The sequence below is a fragment of the Somniosus microcephalus genome, chromosome 19 (assembly GCF_052327205.1).
Source record: "Somniosus microcephalus isolate GS21.2 chromosome 19, FLI_Smic_1.0, whole genome shotgun sequence".
Lineage (NCBI taxonomy): Eukaryota > Metazoa > Chordata > Chondrichthyes > Squaliformes > Somniosidae > Somniosus > Somniosus microcephalus.
The window spans coordinates 66,465,038-66,486,011 of NC_141005.1; the positions used below are offsets into that span (position 1 = coordinate 66,465,038).

The window sequence follows — 20,974 nt, forward strand, 5'->3', positions numbered from 1 at the left end:
TTTTCTTACACCAAGCCACCTCTCTACTCAAGTCTTTCTGTATCGCCGCCTGTACCTAAGTCCGGTGTCTAGAACCCAGGGGCGTGGGAGCGATTCGAACCGCTCACAGACAGTCAGGGGCATAACTGACTGGGCGCACCCGCCACCCGCCACCCCCTACACACACAGACGGTAAGTTGAAAATCTACCACAATGACTCCTGCAAAGAAGGGAGAAAGATTGTGGGCACATAAGACTAAATTTACACTTTGCATAAAGTGACTAGCACCAACACAATACATGCACTGGAAAACAGCACGTTTCTGCAAGTGAACCCTATAATATTTGTACAATCATTTATTATGAAGGAATTTACATCCTTTTTACTGTACTGACGACTGAAGACACCTGGCCACATATTGGTTTTAAGACTATGTACATTACTACAATGTGATACAGAGTGCAATATGCATATAGCCACCTGGTCACCAGACAGCATATTACCACAATGCAGTAATAGTGACAACTGGCATAGAAAAATTAACAAAACAAATCCTGTACGAAAACCCAGCATCTGTTCTGGAAACTTGTATATTAGAAGCATGATATTCGCATTAATACAGTAGCAGTGTGGTATATATATACACACACACACGTCAATATTCACTTTATTTAGAAAAATTCGCTTAAAAAGACAACCCAAAAACAGTGTAAGGGTCTCACACATGTCACTGTGTATATGCTTTTGTGATATCTCTGTATTTTCCATCAGGTGCTTGGTAGTCAGCTATGGGAGGAGTAAGACTAGTCCCTTGCAACTCCAATGGAAATAGTCCTTGGTCCCGTTTAACGGCAGCCTGGTACAACTCTTCCGACTCGAGCCGCAGTTCCTTCAGGGCCTGCTGCTGCGCCTCCACCATGGACTGGATCATTTCCGCTTCCTTTTTGTGCTCTTTCTGCTTATACCTTGACCACTCCTTCATCAGAAGCGCTCGCCGCTCGCTCTCTTCCGCTGTCAGCTTGGGATGGTCTCTGAATCTGGAGGCACCATAAACAATACGTTATTGCAGGCTCTCTGTGTGCTTAGTCATCATTATTACATATTATTCACATTGTAGTCTGCTTTGAAACAATATGATCTGTCAATATCTGCATTTATATATATTTCTCAAAAATGTCTCCAAAGTGCTTCACACAGTTAATTACCTGAAAGTGTAGTGACTATTGTAACCAAACACAATGACCATTTTGTGCACAGCAAGATTCCACAAACAGTAATTAGACAAATGACCAGCTAATCTGATCCTGGTGATATTGATTAAGGGAGGATACCAGAACTCACTGCTCGTCTTCAAATAATAGAAATGGGATTCGGTGACCAGAATAGACAGAGAGCAGACGAGGCCTCGGTTTAACGTCTCATCCGCAGGACAGCATCCCAGTGCTTAGATTATGAGCTCACAGGGCCATCAGTTGAGCTAAAGCTGGCACACGAGATACACAAAAGCCCCGTGTCGCTATAGACCGGATAGGTGAACGATCAGCTCTTTAACTCTCTTGCGCAGAACATATTAGCCATCTGATCCCTGGATCCACTTGACTCTTGACCTACGCTCACAGCCTTCACCTCCCTCGCCAGATCTAATACCACTGTCCCCTTTTATCTTGGCTTCCCTTTTCCTCCACCTATATCCTGGACCCATTATCCCCCTTTCCCTGGCCCAGATGATGGACCCATTGTCCTTTTCCCAGCTGGAGGTAGATAATGGTGATGACACAAAGATAATCCAATCAGAAGAAAAGAAAATCCTGGTCTGAAAATAAACTCTTACCAGCAGTATAGCAAAACGAATCCCAGAATGAAAACACAACTGTTCAGAGTGAATACAGGTAGTTGCAAGTATCTAATTAAAAGAACATAAAAACATCAAGACCGCGATTTCCCCTACCTCGGCGGGTCTGGGATCGATGGCGGATTGTAACCTGGCTGCTGGCTCCAGCCTGCTGTCCAAAGTGATTTTACGTTGATTGGGCGCGTTAAGCCCGCCCGGCGCTTTTGCCCGCCAATTGAAGGAAGTGGGTCTGATGACGCGTCATCATCCGGTTTCCTTAAAGGGACCATGCACAAATTGATTTTGACAGTTGTGCTGTCAGTGTTCTACAGCATTGAGGTGCTGCAAACACTGACAAACACTGCACAGAGGTGCACGGCTGCACCCAGGCTCTCCCATGACTCCCTCCAAATGCTTATGGAGGGAGTCACAGCACACAGGGAGGTCCTCTTTCCTTTAAAGCTAGTATCAGTAATGGTAACCATGAAACTATCGAATTGTAGTAAAAACCCATTTGGTTCACTAATGTCCTTTAGGGAAGGAAATTTGCCGTCCTTACCTGGTCTGGCCTATATGTGACTCCAGACCTACAGCAATGTGGTTGACTCTTAACTGCCCTCTGAAATGGCCGAGCAAGCCACTCAGTTGTAACAAACCGCTACGAAACAAAATAATAAGAATGAAACCGGACGGACCACCCAGCATCGACCTCGGCACCGGACACGGACACAGCACACCCAGCCCACTCGACCTTGCAAAGTCATCCTCACCAACATTTGGGGACTTGTGTCAAAATTGGGAAAGCTGTCCCACAGACTAGTCAAGCAACAGCCTGACATAGTCATACTCACAGAATCATACCTTTCAGCCAACGTCCCAAACGCCTCCAACACCATCCCTGGGTATGTCCTGTCCCACAGGCAGGACAGACCCACCAGGGGTGGCGGCACAGTGGTATACAGTCGGGAAGGAGTGGCCCTGGGAGTCTTCAACATTGACTCCGAACCCCACGAAGTCTCATGGCTTCATGTCAAGCATGGGCAAGGAAACCTCCTGCTGATTACCACCTATCGCTCTCCCTCAGCTGATGAATCAGTACTCCGCCATGTTGAACACCACTTGGAAGAAGCACTGAGAGTAGCAAGGGTGCAGAAGGTACTCTGGGTGGGGGGGCTTCAATGTCCATCACCAAGAGTGGCTCGGTAGCACCACTACTGACTGAGCTGGCCGAGTCCTGAAGGGCATAACTGCCAGTCTGGGCCTACGACAGGTGGTGAGAGCACCAACACGAGGGAAAAACCTACTTGACCTCGTCCTCACCAATCTACCTGTCGCAGACGAATCTGTCCATGACAGTATTGGTAGCAGTGACCACTGCACAGTCATTGTGGAGATGAAGTCCCGTCTTCACACTGAGGACACCCTCCATTGTGTTGTGTGGCACTACCACCGTGCTAAATGGGATAGATTCAGAACAGATCTAGCAGCTCAAAACTGGGCATCCATGAGGCGCTGTGGGCCATCAGCAGCAACAGAATTGTATTCCACCACAATCTGTAACTTCATGGCCCGGCATATCCCTCACTCTACCATTACCATCAAGCCAGGGGACCAACCCTGGTTCAATAAGGAGTGTAGAAGAGCATGCCAGGAGCAGCACCAGGCGTACCAAAAATGAGGTGCCAACCTGGGGAAGCTGCAACACAGAACTACATGCATGCTAAAAAGCAGAAGCAGCATGCTATAGACAGGGCTAAGCGATCCCACAATCAACAGATCAGATCAAAGCTCTGCAGTCCTGCCACATCCAGTCGTGAATGGTGGTGGACCATTAAACAACTAATGGGAGGAGGAGGCTCCATGAATATCCCCATCCTCAATGATGGTGGAGCCCAGTACGTGAGTGCAAAAGACAAGGCTGAAGCGTTTACAACCATCTTCAGCCAGAAGTGCCGAGTGGATGATCCATATTGGCCTCCTCCTGAGGTCCCCACCATCACAGAAGCCGGTCTTCAGCCAATTCAATTCACTCCACGTGATATCAAGAAATGGCTGAGCGCACTGAATACAGCAAAGGCTATGGGCCCTGACAACATCCCGGCTATCGTGTTGAAGACTTGTGCTCCAGAACTAGCTGCGCCTCTAGCCAAGCTGTTCCAGTACAGCTACAACACTGGCATCTATCCGACAATGTGGAAAACTGCCCAGGTGTGTCCTGTGCACAAAAAGCAGGACAAATCCAACCCGGCCAATTACCGCCCCATCAGTCTACTCTCAATCATCAGCAAAGTGATGGAAGGTGTCATCGACAGTGCTATCAAGCGGCACTTACTCACCAATAACCTGCTCACTGATGCTCCGTTTGGGTTCCGCCAAGACCACTCAGCTCCCGACCTCATTACAGCCTTGGTCCAAACATGGACAAAGGAGCTGAATTCCAGAGGTGAGGTGAGAGTGACTGCCCTTGGCATCAAGGCAACTTTTGACCGAGTGTGGCATAAAGGAGCCCTAGTAAAACTGAAGTCAATGGGAATCAGGGGGAAACCTCTCCACTGGCTGGAGTCATACCTAGCACAAAGGAAGATGGTTGTGGTGATTGAAGGTCAATCATCACAGCCCCAGGACATCGCTGCAGGAGTTCCTCAGGGCAGTGTCCTAGGTCTAACCATCTTCAGCTGCTTCATCAATGACCTTCCCTCCAACATAAGGTCAGAAATGGGGATGTTCGCTGATGACTGCACAGTGTTCAGTGCCATTCACAACTCCTCAGATAATGAAGCAGTCCATGCCCACATGCAACAAGACCTGGACGACGTTCAGGCTTGGGCTGATAAGTGGCAGGTAACATTCGCACCACAGAAGTGCCAGGCAATGACTATCTCCAACAAGTGAGAGTCTAACCATCGCCCCTTGACATTCAATGGCATTACCCTCGCCGAATCTCCCACCATCAACATCCTGGGGGGTCACCATTGACCAGAAACTTAACTGGACCAGCCACATAAATACTGTGGCAACAAGAGCAGGTCAGAGGCTAGGTATTCTGCAGCGAGTGTCTCACCTCCTGACTCCCTAAAGCCTTTCTACCATCTACAAGGCACAAGTAAGGAGTGTGATGGAATGCTCTCCACTTGCCTGGATGAGTGCAGCTCCAACAACACTCAAGAAGCTTGACATCATACAGGACAAAGCAGCCCGCTTGATTGGAACCGCATCTACCACCTTAAACATTCAGTCCCTCCACCACCGGTGTACCGTGGCTGCAGTGTGTACCATCTACAAGATGCACTACAGCAACTCGCTAAGGCTTCTTTGGCAGCACCTCCCAAACCCGCGACCTCTTCCACCTAGAAGGACAAGGGCAGCAGGCGCATGGGAACACCACCACCTCCAAGTTCCCCTCCAAGTCACACACCATCCTGACATAGAATTATATCGCCGATCCTTCATCGTTGCTGGGTCAAAATCCTGGAACTCCCTCCCTAACAGCACTGTGGGAGTACCTTCACCACACGGACTGCAGCGGTTCAAGGCGGCGGCTCACCACCACCTTTTCAAGGGCAATTAGGGCTGGGCAATAAATGCTGGCTTTGCCAGCGACGTCCACATCCCATAAGCGAATTAAAAAAAACATAGACGGAAGAGACCTCCCCAGGAGATCAACGCAGCCTGGTTGCACATTGCACAGGACGACACAAGCAGGCACGTCGTTAGTACCTGGCTGCAATGGCGCAAACCTTTCAATGATCTCAGTAGATCATGAAATGTTACTGCAAAGCCACACTCAACCTCATCCTGCTGTGCCACTCATCACATCCGCATCACTCTGCCTTCCCTACCCTACTCCTGCACATCCTGACTCACACCAACTTACCTTGCGCCTCCACCCATCCCTCTCGATCTATTTTATCACTTCCCCATCTCACTAGCCTCCCCTCACACGCACCCTCATCCTAGTCCAATCATACCAAGTAACAGCACACAAGAGTAGGCACTTGGGTGTTTTAGCCAATGTTCATGTGAAGTTTCTGTTAATGTGCTGTCAAACATTGAACTCTTTATTTTCAACACTTTGCGTTCTTGGCCAGATTCATTTGGAAGTGGCTTAGTGAATTGTAGGGATGCTTTATGATGTTGGTGTGGGGTGGTGCCAACCTGGCGCATCACATGGCAGCGTCAAGTGAAGTAAATCTGGCTATGGTGAGGCCATCCCTGGCAGCAATGTGCTTAGGTGCTGATACCTTGTATAGCATCAGTTGATTGCGGAGAAGGTTGGTGTTGTTGTTGGTGCTGCTGGTGTTGGGGCTGATCGAGGTGGAATTATGAGGATCAAGGTGAGATAGTTTCAAGGGCTCCGATGCTGATGTAATAGATGGCAGGTGAAGTTGAGATGTCAGAAGTCATCTGTCAATGGTGAGAGAGGTTGTTCCAATGAGGTGACACTGGATACAGAGTTTACTCCAAACACTTGCAACCTGCATAAAGCTCAATCTGTCTTCCAAATGCAGTAAGCAACAGCTTCTGACCTTGGAAAGTGAACCGCTAGGAGATGGGAGCTTTTCTAGCACATTTGCAGCTGTCAAGTAAAGAGATGATTTGATGGTGACAACTCCTTGCTGAGCTGACGTGATCCCGAGCAGCATAAAACCCATGGGCTACCTCGTAAAATTTAAAGGTGAGCTCAAAATAGTTTAAGTGGCTGTTAACAAGCTCTTAATCACCTCCCCCGCCGCTTGGTGTTGGGTCTGTTCAGCAATGACAGACCCGACATCTGGGAAACTAGTGTGGCGGCGGGTTCCCTACCCGCGGTCAAAACAAAAGTTTCCCACCCGACCTGCCACCAAATGCACCCACTGACCCCCCGAAAAATTCCCCCCAAATCTCAACTCAGTCTTTCAACCACTGGGCAGCCTGCTCCCAGCATTAGAACTGGATTTAGTTAAGTGTTAGGATTAGTCACTGTAACTGCATGCTATGTGCATCATCAAGACCTCTCCACACACTATTTCAGCAGGCTGTTGTACTTCAACTACTTCTCATACACAATTATATCAAGTATAAACTACAGATGTGGTTTCTACTTATGTGGATTTCTCAGGATATGGAGATTCTTAAGCGAGTTGATGGTGTCTGACACGTTCAGAAACCTCAGCTGATGAACAAAAGCCTCTTCTAGAACCAGCACCATTAAGCCAAACGCCTGGATTAAACAGGCGCTTAAAAGATACACTGGTGCCACTTAGTTCTGTTTAAGCTCTGCATTACAACAGTGACTCCACTTCAAAAGTACTTCATTGGCTGTAAAGTGCTTTGAGAAGTCCGGTGGTCGTGAAAGGCGCTATATAAATGCAAGTCTTTCTTTCTTATGTGGCGTTTCCTAGAGTCTAGTTTTGTGTCTTGAGTATTGGCCATGTAAGTCAGCCATTTTGGATGTTTAAGTCTTGGAAAGTTGGACATTTTCTCACAAATAATTTAAAAAACATGATACAGAGAAAAAAAGCACACCACAAAAGGAACCTAACCCCACCCCACCCAGACTAAGAGGGAAGGTCATGTTTCCTTTTTGGAACTATTAAGTCTTTTGGATTTCTGTCTCAGACCACACAAACCTGGATTCATCAAGGAGCTTAGTGGGAGTGATGAAATCTTCGATCGGGATCAGCTCTGGAGGAACACGTTCCAACTTCTTCAGTCTCTTTCTCAGACGGTCTCTCACTGCCTGTTCTCTCCTGGGATCCACCTTCTTCTTTTTCTTAGGTTCAGCTCTGCAAAACAAATTCACACGCAGAGATTGAATTTCGGCTGCACCTTCGTCTCCCAGACACCTCCCCGGCAATGGGGTGGTGAGGAGACCTGTTCCCAGCTCCTGCTGCTGCCACATTAAACCCAGCCACGAGCAAGTGCAGAGATGGGGCAGCAGTGCCTCATCCACTGGTACATAGAAACATAGAAGATAGGAGCAGGAGTAGGCCATTCGGCCCCTCGAGCCTGCTCCGCCATTCAATGAGATCATGGCTGATCATCCAAATTCAGTACCCTGTCCCTGCTTTCTCCCCATATCCCTTGAGCCTTAAGAAATATATCCAACTCCTTCTTGAATATATTTAATGAATTGGCCTCTACTGCCTTCTGTGGTAGAGAATTCCACAGGTTCACCACTCTCTGGGTGAAGAAATTCCTCCTCATCTCTGTCCTAAATGGCTTACCCCTTATCCTTAGACTGTGACCCCTGGTTCTGGACTCCCCCGCCATCGGGAACATCCTTCCTGCATCTAGTCTGTCTAGTCCTGTTAGGATTTTATAAGTTTCAATGAGATCCCCTCTCATTCTTCTAAACTCCAGCGAGTATAAGCCCAATCAACCCAATCTCTCCTCATACGTCATTCCTGCCATCCCAGGTATCAGTCTGGTGAATCTTCGCTGCACTTCTTCCATGGCAAGAACATCCTTCCTCAGATAAGGCGACCAAAACTGCACACAATACTCAAGGTGTGGTCTCACCAAGGCCCTGTACAACTGCAGCAAGACATCCTTGCTCCTGTACTCAAACCCTCTCGCTACGAAGGCCAACATACGATTTGCCTTCTTAACCGCCTGCTGCACCTGCATGCTCACCTGCATGGTCTTCCTTAGATTGTTTTCTGTAGTAAGGGAAAGAACAGTCAAAGTTGGGATTGTGCCATGTGGAAATCACAATATTTAAAGAATAGAAAAAAGACCAGTGGTTGGGACAGAGGCTACAAATGAGAAAGGGATCACCTATTACATAACAAGCTTTTTCCTGTATCAGGTCTATGCTCGTGAGAGGTGCTGGAAGAGTCTGCTCGGACACAAGAACAGTAATTGTCTTGAATGGACTTGGGCTTTATAGAGGAGTCAGAATTGTTGAGGAAAAAAGATGTTTGGCACAAAACAGGGAACCAAGCTCCTCAGAGGCAGCTTTAGCAAGAGGAAACAGCAAGGCCGATAACGCTAATAATGGAAGATGACTAGGAGCGGAGCCATTAAAGTTCAGAAGTGGTAGCTGTAGATCGGATTTAGGAGAAAAATTAGATTTTAAGAATCAAAAGATTTTTTTTTACGGCTCCATTGAAGGGTATAGAGGATATCAAGTTGTAGTGACTCAGCCATTGCACTGGGCCAGGACTGGAGCTGTGAGCACTGTATGTTCTGAAGGAAGTTGATGAATGTAGAGTGGAATCATCAGTCGAAGAGTCTATAGGGTTGGATAATGAATGGAGGTCACTTATGAAAAAGGAATATAGGCTTGGTGATCCCTTGAGTTAATGGTGAAAGAGTCAGCGGGTGCAGCACAGATAAGGTGATTTGAAAGGAAACTACACAGCTATGGATATAGCTCCAGGCAGACAGCATATGGTTGAAACTTGTTTAGAAGTGCATGGTACAGACCCTGCCAAAAGTTTTGGAGATGTACAACACAATGACATGTGATTAGGCAACCAGATCACAAATGGAACAGCCATGACCGTCCTCATCATGATGGTTCCATTGACGCTCTTGTTGCCCATGTTATACACCTCAGTAACGCAACTCTCAAAAGCTTTAAAGAAAGGATTAGGGCAGAACTTACTAATAATTTGAGAGAGGAGCAGCTTCCATAACTTTAAGAAATGTACTGAGTTGTAGGGATCCTGCTGAAAATGGAGGATACAAGTCAAGTGATTGGGGAAGACAAACCCAAATCAGCGGAGAGACTGAACCAAAACATTAGGGGGTATTTAGTCAGAGAAGAAGGAGAAACCAAAATTAGACAAGGGCAAAACCAAGCAAGAAAAATAGAAAGAGTGAAGAATTATAAAACTGTCAAAATAAGAAAAGGAAACATCATGAGAGAGAGTTTAAAAAGATTAAAAGAGGCATTTATTTTTGTTTTCTAAATTGTCTTTCTTTTTTCCATCTTGGCAGCTTTACACTCCGATCACTCTTCCTACTTTTCTTAATTAATTTTAACGCAAGAGATAAAAGGAGGGACTTTATTTAGCTAGGCAGAGAAGATTGCCGACGCTCGAAAGTGACAGGGCCTGGGCCCGATACCATGAAGTAGAGGGTAGTTAAAGGAAATATTAATACATGGTGATTTGGGAATGTATTCTTGTGCTGAAAGTGTCATTTGAACTGGCAGTAAATTACAACGTGCTATTGGATTTAAACCTCTATCCATATTTTGTAATTGTAAAATAGTTTCTACTCGTTTTTTGCCTCCACCGCTCTCTCAGTTCTGATTCTATTGAAATGCTTGTTCATTTTTCACCTCCGAAGGGCTGGAGCCCAAAATGTTAACTCTCTCTCTCTCTCCACAGATGCTGACAGGCTTGCTGAATGTTTCCAGCATTTTCTCTTTTTGTTTCAGACTTCCAGCATTAGCTATTTGTTTTATTGCTTTTAGCCATATAATGGCAGTGGTTATCCTTTTGTTCTTTACTTCATGTTATTTATCTTTACAATAAATTCAAATATAAATCATAGGTGATGTCAAGGCATTTGCCACGGTCTAGCTGGACCTCAGCTAAGACACTCAAATATTGGCTAACTATAAAAACATTTTTTTTTGACACTGTCCCAACTACTGCATTCTCCCACAGAAGAGGACAGTGTCCTAGCCCCAACCATCTTCAGCTGCTTCATCAATGACCGTCCCTCCAAAATAAGGTCAGAAATGGGGATGTTCGCTGATGACTGCAGTGTTCAGCGCCATTCGCAACTCCTCAGATAATGAAGCAGCCTATGCCCGCATGCAACAAGACCTGGACAACGTTCAGGCTTGGGCTGATAAGTGGCAGGTAACATTCACGCCACAGAAATGCCAGGCAATGACTATCTCCAACAAACGAGAGTCTAACCACCTCCCCATGACTTTCAACGGCATTACCATCGCCGAATCCCCCACCATCAACATCCTGGGGGTCACCATTGACCAGAAACTTAACTGGACCAGCCACATAAATACTGTGGCAACAAGAGCAGGTCAGAGGCTGGGTATTCTGCGGCGAGTGTCTCACATCCTGACTCCCCAAAGCCTTTCCACAAGGCACAAGTAAGGAGTGTGATGGAATACTCTCCACTTGCTTGGTTGAGTGCAGCTCCAACAACACTCAAGAAGCTCGATGCCATCCAGGACAAAGCAGCCTGCTTGATTGGCAGCCCATCCACCACCTTAAACATTCATTCCCTCCACCACCGGCGTACCGTGGCTGCAGTGTGTACCATCTACAAGATGCACTGCAGCAACTCGCCAAGGCTTCTTCGGCAGCACCTCCCAAATCCGCGACCTCTTCCACCTAGAAGGACAAGAGCAGCAGGCGCATGGGAACACCAACACCTCCAAGTCACACTCCATCCTGACTTAGAAGTATATCGCCGTTCCTTCATCGTCGCTGGGTCAAAATTCTGGAACTCCCTACCTAACAGTCCTGTGGGAGTACCTTCACCACACGGACTGCAGTGGTTCAAGAAGTCAGCTCACCACCACCTTCTCAAGGGAAACTAGGGATGGGCAATAAATGCTGGCCTTGCCAGCGACACCCAGATCTCATAAGCGAATAAAATAAAAGGAGCTGAACCCCCAGAATATACAGGGTAGAGTACTGTTCCATCCCATCCCATGCAGCTGTACAGGAAGAATTGCAGCCTGTTCCATCATATATTGTACCTCATGGGTAAGGATTCTCTGAGTGCCAACAGGGACATCTGCCAGTGACTACCTCGAACTGAAGCATTCCACACTGCACGAGGACTGTAAGAGAAAGAAAGATAACATTATGTTACGAAACCCATACATTCTTACTGAAGTTTGACAGTTGTTGATTTAACAAAGTTAATCCCTCCTCCCAGCAGCTGCATCTAACTCGGACAATAAAAGTGGAGGAAGACAAAAGCTGGCCTCCGAGAAATCCTGGAAAAAATTCTGCTTTAAAGCAAGTGCATCTCAATGACACAGTTCTGCCAGTCAACACATGGATGCTGACGTCACTGAGCTGTGCCCATTCTCTGCCAGCAATATCGACTCCACATTCACCAATGTGCTGTTGGATTGCTTGTCTGGATAAGGTAGAACTTTCTCCAAACTAACAGTGGAAAAAATTATTCAGCTCCAGTCAAACGTCCGGTATCCTTGCCCTGATGCCATCTCTCTGGCTGACCCTTGTAGTCTCCTGGTTGACCCAGGAAGAATTACAGCCTGTTCCATCATATACTGTACCTCACGGGTAAGGATTCTCTGAGCGCCAACAGGGACATCATGAGCTTCAAACCTTATCCATCACCAACACCGATTACTTACCCGCCTCTGTAACATTGTCCACCTCAGTCCTTGCCTCAACCTCACGGACACTGAAACCTTTGTTCATGCTTTTGTTACCTTCAGGCTCAACTCCTGCGACTTGCTCCGAGCCAGCCTCTTATGTTCCACTGTGCGTAAACTCCAGCACATACACCTAAATGTTCACTCATCGCCCGCCATCCTCCACTGAATCACCACTCCTCAATGAATTGAATTCAAAATCTTTGTTCTGGTTTACAAAGCCTCCACTGGCCCACCCCACGCCATCTCTGAAACCACCTCCAGCTCTATAGTTATGCGACCCTGGCCTCCTGCTCATTGCCCTTTCCCTCCACTCAACTTCCCATCAGTGCAGGGCTCTGTACCTAAACTCCCTCCCATACTACTTCCTTCCCCCCTTCGAAAACCTGCTCAAAACGGACCTTTAGGGCGATGCATTCCATCACCTCCACCAACCCTTCTACTAAGTGTCAGCCTTGGCTCAGTGGAAGCCCTCTCGCATCTGAATCAGAAGGTCATGGGTTGTTAGTTCAAGCCCCACTCCAGAGACACAAGCCCATAATCCAGGCTGACACTGCAGTGCAGTACTGAGGGAGTGCTGCACTGTCGGAGGTGCCGTATTTTGGGCGAGACATTCAGCCCAGATGCCGTCTACTCTCTCAAGCGGACGCAAGAGAGCCCATGGCACTATTCCAAGAAGAGCAAGGGATTTCTGCCGGACAATATTTATCCTTCAACCAACATTATGCAGGGCATTCTGGAGGGGGGGGGGGGGGGGGTGAACAGCCAGTTGTCATGGTGCATATAGGTACCAACGATATAGGTAAAAAACGGTATGAGGTCCTAAAAGCTGAATATATGGAGTTAGGAGGTAAATTAAAAAATAGGACCTCAAAAGGTAGTAATCTCAGGATTGCTACCAGTGCCATGTGTTAGTCAGAGTAGAAATAGAAGGATATTTCCGATGAATACGTGGCTAGAGGAATGGTGCAAGGGGGAGGGATTCAAATTCCTGGAACATTGGAACCGGTTCCGGGGGAGGTGAGACCAGTACAAACTGGATGGTTTGCACCTGGGCAGGACCGAGACCGATGTCCTAGGGGGAGTGTTTGCTAGTGCTGTTGGGAAGGGTTTAAACTAAAATGGCAGGGGGTTGGGAACCTGTGCAGGGAGACAGAGGAAAGGGAAGCAAGAATAGAAGCAAAAGACAGGAAGGAGAAAAGCAAAAGTGGAAGGCAGAGAAATCAAGGGTGTAAATCAAACAGGGCCACAGTAAATAATAATTCTAAAAGGACTAAGAGTGTTAAAAAAACAAGCCTGAAGGCTTGGTGTCTTAATGCGAGGAGCATTCGTAATAAGGTGGATGAATTAGCTGTGCAAATAGATGTAAACGGATATGATACAATTGGGATTACGGAGACATGGCTCCAGGGTGACCAAGGCTGGGTATTCAACATTCAGGAAGGACAGGTAGAAAGGAAAAGGAGCTGGGGTAGCATTGCTGGTTAAAAAGGAGATTAAGGAAGGATATTAGCTCTGATGATGTGGAATCTGTATGGGTACAGCTGAGAAATACCAAGGGGCAGAAAACGTTATTGGGAGCTGTATACAGACCCCCAAACAGTAATGCTGAGGTTGGGGATGGCATTAAACGGGAAATTAGAGACGCATGCATTAAGGGCACAGCAGTTATCATGGGTGACTTTAATCTACATATAGATTGGGCTAACCAAATTAGTAACAATACCGTGGAGGAGGAATTCCTAGAGTGTATACGGGATGGTTTCCTGGACCAATATGTCGAGGAACCAACTAGAGATCAGGCCATCTTAGACTGGGTATTATATAATGAGAAAGGATTAATTAGCAATGCTGTTGTGCGAGGCCCCTTGGGGAAGGAGCGATCATAATATGATAGAATTCTTCATTAAGATGGAGAGTGAAGTAGTTGACTCAGAGACTGGGGTCCTGAATTTAAATAAAGGAACCTACGATGGTATGAGGCGCGAGTTGGCGAGGATGGATTGGGGAACATTACTTAAAGGGTTGACGGTGGATAGGCAATGGCAAACATTTAAAGATCGCATGGATGAACTACAGAATTTGTTCATCCCTGTCTGGCATAAAAATAAAACGAAAAATGTGGCTAACAAGGGAAATTAGGGATAGCATAAGATCCAAGGAGAGGACATATAAATTGGCCAGAAAAAGCAGCAAACCTGAGGATTGGGAGCAGTTTAGGATTCAGCAAAGGAGGACAAAGGGATTAATTAACAGGGGGAAAATAGAGTATGAGAGTAAGCTTGCATGGAACATAAAAACTGACTGTAAACGTTTCTATAGATATGTAAAGAGAAAAAGATTGATGAAGTCAAGCGTAGGTCCCTTGCAGTCAGAATCAGGGGAATTTATAATGGGGAACAAAGAAATGGCAGACCAATTAAATACATACTTTGGTTCTGTCTTCACAAAGGAGGACACAAATAACCTCCCAGAGATGTCAGGGAACATAGGGTTCCAATCCGGCCTCGGGTGACTGTCTGTGTGCAGTTTGCACATTCTCCCCGTGTTTGCGTGGGTTTCCTCCGGGTGCTCCGGTTTCCTCCCACAGTCCAAAGATGTGCGGGTTCGGTTGATTGGCCATGATAAAAATTGGCCCTTAGTGTTAGGGGGGATTAAATACGTGGGGTTACGGGGATAGGGCTTGGGTGGGATGGCTGTCGGTGTAGGGGCCGGGTGCTAGGGTTTGGATGATCAGGCATGATCTCGTTGAATGGCGGAGCAGGCTCGAAGGGCCGAATGGCCTACTCCTGCTCCTATCTTCTATGTTTCTATGTTTCTAATGAGAGGGAGGAACTGAATGAAACCAGTATTTGTAGGGAAATGGTGTTAGGGAAATTGACGGGATTGAAGGCCGATAAATCGCCAGGGCCTGATAATCTACATCCTAGGGTACTTAAGGAAGTGGCCCTAGAAACAGTAGATGCCTTGCTGGTCACCTTCCAAAATTCTATAGACTCTGGAACAGCTCCCATGGCTTGGAGGGCAGCTAATGTAATCCCAGTATTTAAAAAAGGTGGTAGAGAGAAAACAGGGAATAATAGACCGGTAAGCCTGACATCGGTAGTGGGGAAAATGCTAGAGATACATAGAAGATAGGAGCAGGAGTAGGCCATTCGGCCCCTTGAGCCTGCTCCGCCATTCAATGAGATCATGGCTGTTCATCCAAATTCAGTACCCTGTCCCTGCTTTCTCCCCATATCCCTTGATCCCTTTAGCCTTAAGAAATATATCTAACACCGTCTTGAATATATTTAATGAATTGGCCTCTACTGCCTTCTGTGGTAGAGAATTCCACAGGTTCACCACTCTCTGGGTGAAGAAATTCCTCCTCATCTCTGTCCTAAATGGCTTACCCCTTATCCTTAGACAGTGGCTCCTGGTTCTGGACTCCCCGGCCATCGGGAACATCCTTCCTGCATCTAGTCTGTCTAGTCCTGTTAGAATTTTATAAGTTTCAATGAGATCCCCGCTCATTCTTCTAAACTCCAACGTGTATAAGCCCAATCGACACAATCTCTCCTCATACGTCATTCCTGCCATCCCAGGTATCAGCCTGGTGAATCTTCGCTGCACTCCCTCCATGGCAAGAGCCTCCTTCCTCAGATAAGGCGACCAAAACTGCACACAATACTCAAGGTGTGGTCTCACCAAGGCCCTGTACAACTGGAGCAAGACATCCTTGTTCCTGTACTCGAACCCTCTTGCTACGAAGGCCAACATACCATTTGCCTTCTTAACCGCCTGCTGCACCTGCATGCTTACCTTCAGCGACTGGTGCACAAGGACACCCAGGTCTCGTTGCGCTTGCCCTTCTCCCAATCTACTGCCATTCAGATAATAATCTGCCTTCCTGTTTTTGACACAAGTGGATAACCTCGCATTTATCCACGTTATATTGCATCTGCCATGCTTCTGCCCAATCACCCAACCTGTCCAAATCATACTGGAGTTTCTCGGCATCCTCCTCACAGCACACACGCCTACCCAGCTTTGTTTCGTCTGCAAACTTGGAGATATTACATCTAGTTCCCTCGTCTAGATCATTAATATATACTGTGAATAGCTGGGGTCCTAGGACCGATCCCTGTGGTACCCCACTAGTCACTGCATGCCACTCGGAAAAAGACCCGTTTATTCCAACTCTTTGCTTTGTCTGCCAACCAGTTCTCTATCCAACTCAATACCTTGCCCCCAATCCCATGTGCCTTAACTTTACACGCTAATCTCTTATGCGGGACCTTATCGAAAGCCTTCTGAAAGTCCAAATACACCACATCCACTGGTTCTCCCTTATCTATTTTACCAGTTACATCCTCAAAAAATTCCAGTAGATTAGTCAAGCACGATTTACCTTTTGTAAATCCATGTTGACTTTGTCCGATCCTGTCACTGTTTTCCAAGTGCTCTGCTATTACATCTTTTATAATGGACTCTAGCATTTTCCCCACTACCGATGTCAGGCTTACCGGTCTATAATTCCCCGTTTTCTCTCTACCACCTTTTTTGAATAGTGGGGTAACATTAGCTACCCTCCATGGGTACTGTTCCAGAGTCTATCGAATTTTGGAAGATGACAGCAATGCATCTACTATTTCTAGGGCCACTTCCTTAAGTACCCTAGGATGTAGATTATCAGGTCCTGGGGATTATTGGCGTTCAATCCCGTTAATTTCCCCAACACCATTTCCCTACAAATACTGATTTCTTTCAGTTCCTCTCTCTCATTAGACCCTATGTTCCCCGACATCTCTGGGAGGTTATTTGTGTCCTCCTTTGTGAAGACAGAACCAAAGTATGTATTTAATTGGTCTGCCATTTAGAGTCCATTATAAAAGATGTACCAGCAGAGCACTTGGAAAACAGTGACAGGATCGGACAAAGTCAACATGGATTTACAAAAGGTAAATCATGCTCGACTAATCTACTGGAGTTTTTTGAGGATGTAACTGGTAGAATAGATAAGGGAGAACCAGTGGATGTGGTGTATTTGGACTTTCAGAAGGCTTTTGATAAGGTCCCGCATAAGAGATTAGCATGTAAAGTTAAAGCACATGGGATTGGGGGTAAGGTACTGACTTGGATAGAGAACTGGTTGGCAGACAGGATGCAAAGAGTTGGAATAAACGATCTTTTTCCGAGTGGCAGGCAGTGACTGGTGGGGTACTGCAGGGATCGGTGCTAGGACCCCAGCTATTCACTAAATATATTAATGAACTAGACGAGGGAACTAGATGTAATATCTCCAAGTTTGCAGACGACACAAAGCTGAGTGGGCGTGTGTGCTGTGAGGAGGATGCAGAGAAACTCCAGTATGATTTGGACAGGTTGGGTGATTGGGCAGATGCAGTATAATGTGGATAAATGCGAGGTTATCCACTTTGGTGGCAAAAACAGGAAGGCAGATTATCTGAATGAGAATAGATTGGGAAAAAGGTAAGTACAACGAGACCTGGGTGTCCTTGTGCACCAGTCACTGAAGGTAAGCATGCAGGTGCATCAGGCAGTTAAGAAGGCAAATGTTATGTTGGCCTTCATACCAAGAGGATTCGAGTACAGGAGCAAGGATGTCTTGCTGCAGTTGTACAGGGCCTTGGTGAGACCACACCTTGAGTATTGTGTGCAGTTTTGGTCGCCTTATCTGAGGAAGGATGTTCTTGCCATGGAGAGAGTGCAGTGAAGATTCACGAGACTGATAACTGGGTTGGCAGGAATGACGTATGAAGAGAGATTGTGTCAATTAGGCTTATATTCACTAGAGTTCAGAAGAATGAAAGGGGATCTCATTGAAACTTATAAAATTCTAACAGGACTAGACAGACTAGATGCAGGAAAGATGTTCCCGATGGCGGGGGAGTCCAGAACCAGGGGTCACAGTCTAAGGATAAGGGGTAAACCATTTAGGACAGAGATGAGGAGGAATTTCTTCACCCAGAGAGTGGTGAACCTGTGGAATTCTCTATCACATAAGACAGTTGAGGCCAATTCATTAAACATATTCAAGAAGGAGTTAGATATATTTCTTAAGGCAAAACAGTTCAAGGGATATGGGGAGAAAGCAGGGGCAGGGTACAGAGTTTGGATGATCAGCCATGATCTCATTAAATGGCGGAACAGGCTCGAGGGGCTGAATGGCCTACTCCTGCTCCTATCTTCTATGTTTCTATTACTAAGAACAGATTATCTGGTTATTTTCACATTGCTGTATGCCAGATCTTGCTGCGCGCAAATTGGCTGTCGCGTTTCCTACATGGCTACACTTCAAAAGTACTTCAATGCGCTTTGGGACGTCCTGTGGTTGTGCTCTATAAATGCAAGTTCTTTCATTTACTGCTGGGCGTCCGTTTCTCTGTGAGGCGCCTTGGGGTGTTTTTTCCCCCCGTTAATAGAAATGGAAGCTGTACAAGGGTTTGACATGTTTGATCAGTAAAACTGCCGTGACCCCAAATCCACTCAACCCTCACATTTAGATATTCGACTCATTGAGCCTGAGCCGCGGGGCCGGGTCTGGTTGGTGACCGCGACCCGCAGCCTCTCCCCTCCCAGGCCCAATACTCACATAAGGCCGATTTCCGGCCGGACCAGCCAGGACATGTTACCCGTGCGGGGCCGCGGGGAAGAGCTCGCCTTGTCTCACACGTTCTTCGGTCTCTCGCTACCCCTTTCATCAACCCACGCTCAGCTTCTCCTCGGTCCCGGTATCCATTCGACCCGAGTCACCTTCAGCGGCGTACCACTACCAGCAACTCAGCCCCACACGAATGCTGTCCGACTCGGGTGCACAATTCACAACTATTGTTCCGAGTCCACACAGTCAAGGACCTTAGCAGATACACTAAAACCCAAAGTTTTGTTTTTAATTAAAGGTTTGTTGTAAGTTTTTTTTAATTAAAGTAAATTTTAAATTATTAACTGGTCAAAGTTTTTAAAAATTAAAGAAATGTACAGCAAGCTAACAAAACACACCTATTTTTTATCGTTCAATCAGTGCACCAAACTTTCAAAGTCTTTAAATAAAAATGGGAATGAATAGCTTTATTTATAATGTGAAACAATGAGATATTTGAGTTGACGAACACTTGAAAAAATACAACTTGTTGAAAGATATGTAGCATAAATTCAGGAAAGGGAAGCATTGTTGGAGTTTTCCAAAAAAAGAAAGAACTTGCATTTATATAGCGCCTTTCACGACGGAAAGCAATTGTGGTATTCTTGGATTTTCAGCAAGTTTTTGGACAAAGTTTCTTACTGGTGATTAATAACAAAGGTAGGCAGTCACTGAAAACACGGTGAAATATTAAGTTTGATAAATAACTCGGTTAGCAAGAGGAAACAGAATGTTACCATCAATCAGAAGTTTTCAAACTAGAAAGCGTTTTCATACCACACCGACTACAGTGGTTCAGGAAGGCGGCTCACCACCACCTTCTCAAGGGCAATTAGGGATGGGCAATAAAAGCTGGCCTTGCCAGCGATGCCCACACCCCATAAACAAATTAAAAAAAAAAGTGTGTTATCTCAAGAGTTGGTCTTAGCAAACTTGTTTCTTCAGTAAATGCTTTTGACTTTGACAATGGTATCCGGAGGAACCTTTTCAAATTGCAGAAGATACCAAAATATGTGACCAGGCAAATAATGGGAAACAATAAACCCAGATTCAGGAAAAAAGGACCTTGTAGGCAACTGGTCTAAGGTGGTGGATGTAATTCAATGTGGATAAGTATAAAATAATTAATATCGGAGCGAAGAACCAGGAGGGAGCATATGCTGAATGGGACAATTATGTGGCATAAGGAAGTTGATTTTGGGGTTACAGTGGATAAATCAATGAAACTGGCAAACAAATCCAGTACTTGGTTGCAGAGGAATAGAGTGCGGCATCATTTATTTTGGAGTATTGTGTGCAGATCTGTTCTTCTAATGATAGGAATGATATTATTCATCTTGTGAGAGCATTGGGACAATGAATAAAGATGAAGTAACATAATAGCCTTTTCCTGGTCCTAAAATTTGTTATCACCAAGGAATTCATCCTTTATTTTCATGCTATCGACCCTCTTACCATATCTCTAAATGCTATCCTCTCTAGGAATGCAATAATGATGAGCTTCTTAAGCCCATACTGTATACCATCTACTTATAATTTGAACTCTTCATCGTAGTGAATAATTGACCTGGGCCAGTTTGTCAGTTCCCCATAAGTACAATTTCCTTAACATTTTCTTATAACTTTGTGACTTGAGTGCAAAATCTAGGCCGATACTTCAGTGCAGTAGTGAGGGAGTGCTGCACTGTAGGAGTAGATGATTTTCAGATGTGATGTTAAACCGAGCCCGGTCTGTCCTGTCAGGTGGCTGTAAAACATCCCATGGCACTATTTGAAGAAAAGCAAGGGAGTTCTTCCTGGTGTCGTGGCCAATATTTATCCCTCAACCAACATCACTAAAACAGATTATCTGCTCTTTATTTCATTGTGGTTTGAGAGATGTTGTTGTGCACAAATTGTCTGATGTGTTTTCTATAATATAACAATGACTACACTTCAAACACACTTATTTGGCTGTAAAGCGCTTTGAGACGTCCCGTGGCCATGAAAGGCGCTTTGTAAATGCAAGTTCTTTCTTTCTATAAATGTAATCCTCTTTAGGGAGTTACTGGATGAACACTTTTGTGTAGTGACTGGGGCAGCATTCTGTACAGGGAGATGAAGATTTTGCCTAATGCTGAACATATAAGTTGCAGCCAAATAGGCTGGGGAATTTAGATTTGTTGAAGCTTTGGGTAGTCACACATGCCTTTTATT

The 20,974-nt window shown here is 45.8% G+C and overlaps 1 protein-coding gene across 2 annotated transcripts; it reads right to left on the bottom strand.

Moving 5' to 3' along the window:
* Positions 1-318: 318 nt before the first annotated feature.
* On the bottom strand, positions 319-18,976 carry mrpl40 (mitochondrial ribosomal protein L40). Of its 2 annotated transcripts, none has more exons than XM_085961966.1 (4): positions 18,799-18,976; positions 11,482-11,565; positions 7,421-7,576; positions 319-1,017 (listed from the first exon to the last, which is right to left on the bottom strand). In XM_085961966.1, the coding sequence occupies exons 1-4, from the start codon at positions 18,837-18,839 to the stop codon at positions 708-710; spliced, it is 591 nt and encodes a 196-aa protein (XP_085818092.1). In that variant the 5' UTR covers positions 18,840-18,976; the 3' UTR covers positions 319-707. The 2 variants fall into 2 exon arrangements, with proteins under 2 accessions (XP_085818092.1, XP_085818093.1); XM_085961967.1 differs by having other exon boundaries at positions 18,731-18,969.
* Positions 18,977-20,974: the final 1,998 nt, after the last annotated feature.

Coding starts and splice junctions, on each gene's coding strand:
- mrpl40 (XM_085961966.1), bottom strand. CDS start 18,839: ATGAAAGGGGTAGCGAGAGACCGAAGAACGTGTGAGACAAG. Junction 11,566..18,798: donor CGAAGAACGTGTGAGACAAG/GCGAGCTCTTCC, acceptor TTTCTCTTACAG/TCCTCGTGCAGTGTGGAATG. Junction 7,577..11,481: donor AGAGAATCCTTACCCATGAG/GTACAATATATG, acceptor TTTGTTTTGCAG/AGCTGAACCTAAGAAAAAGA.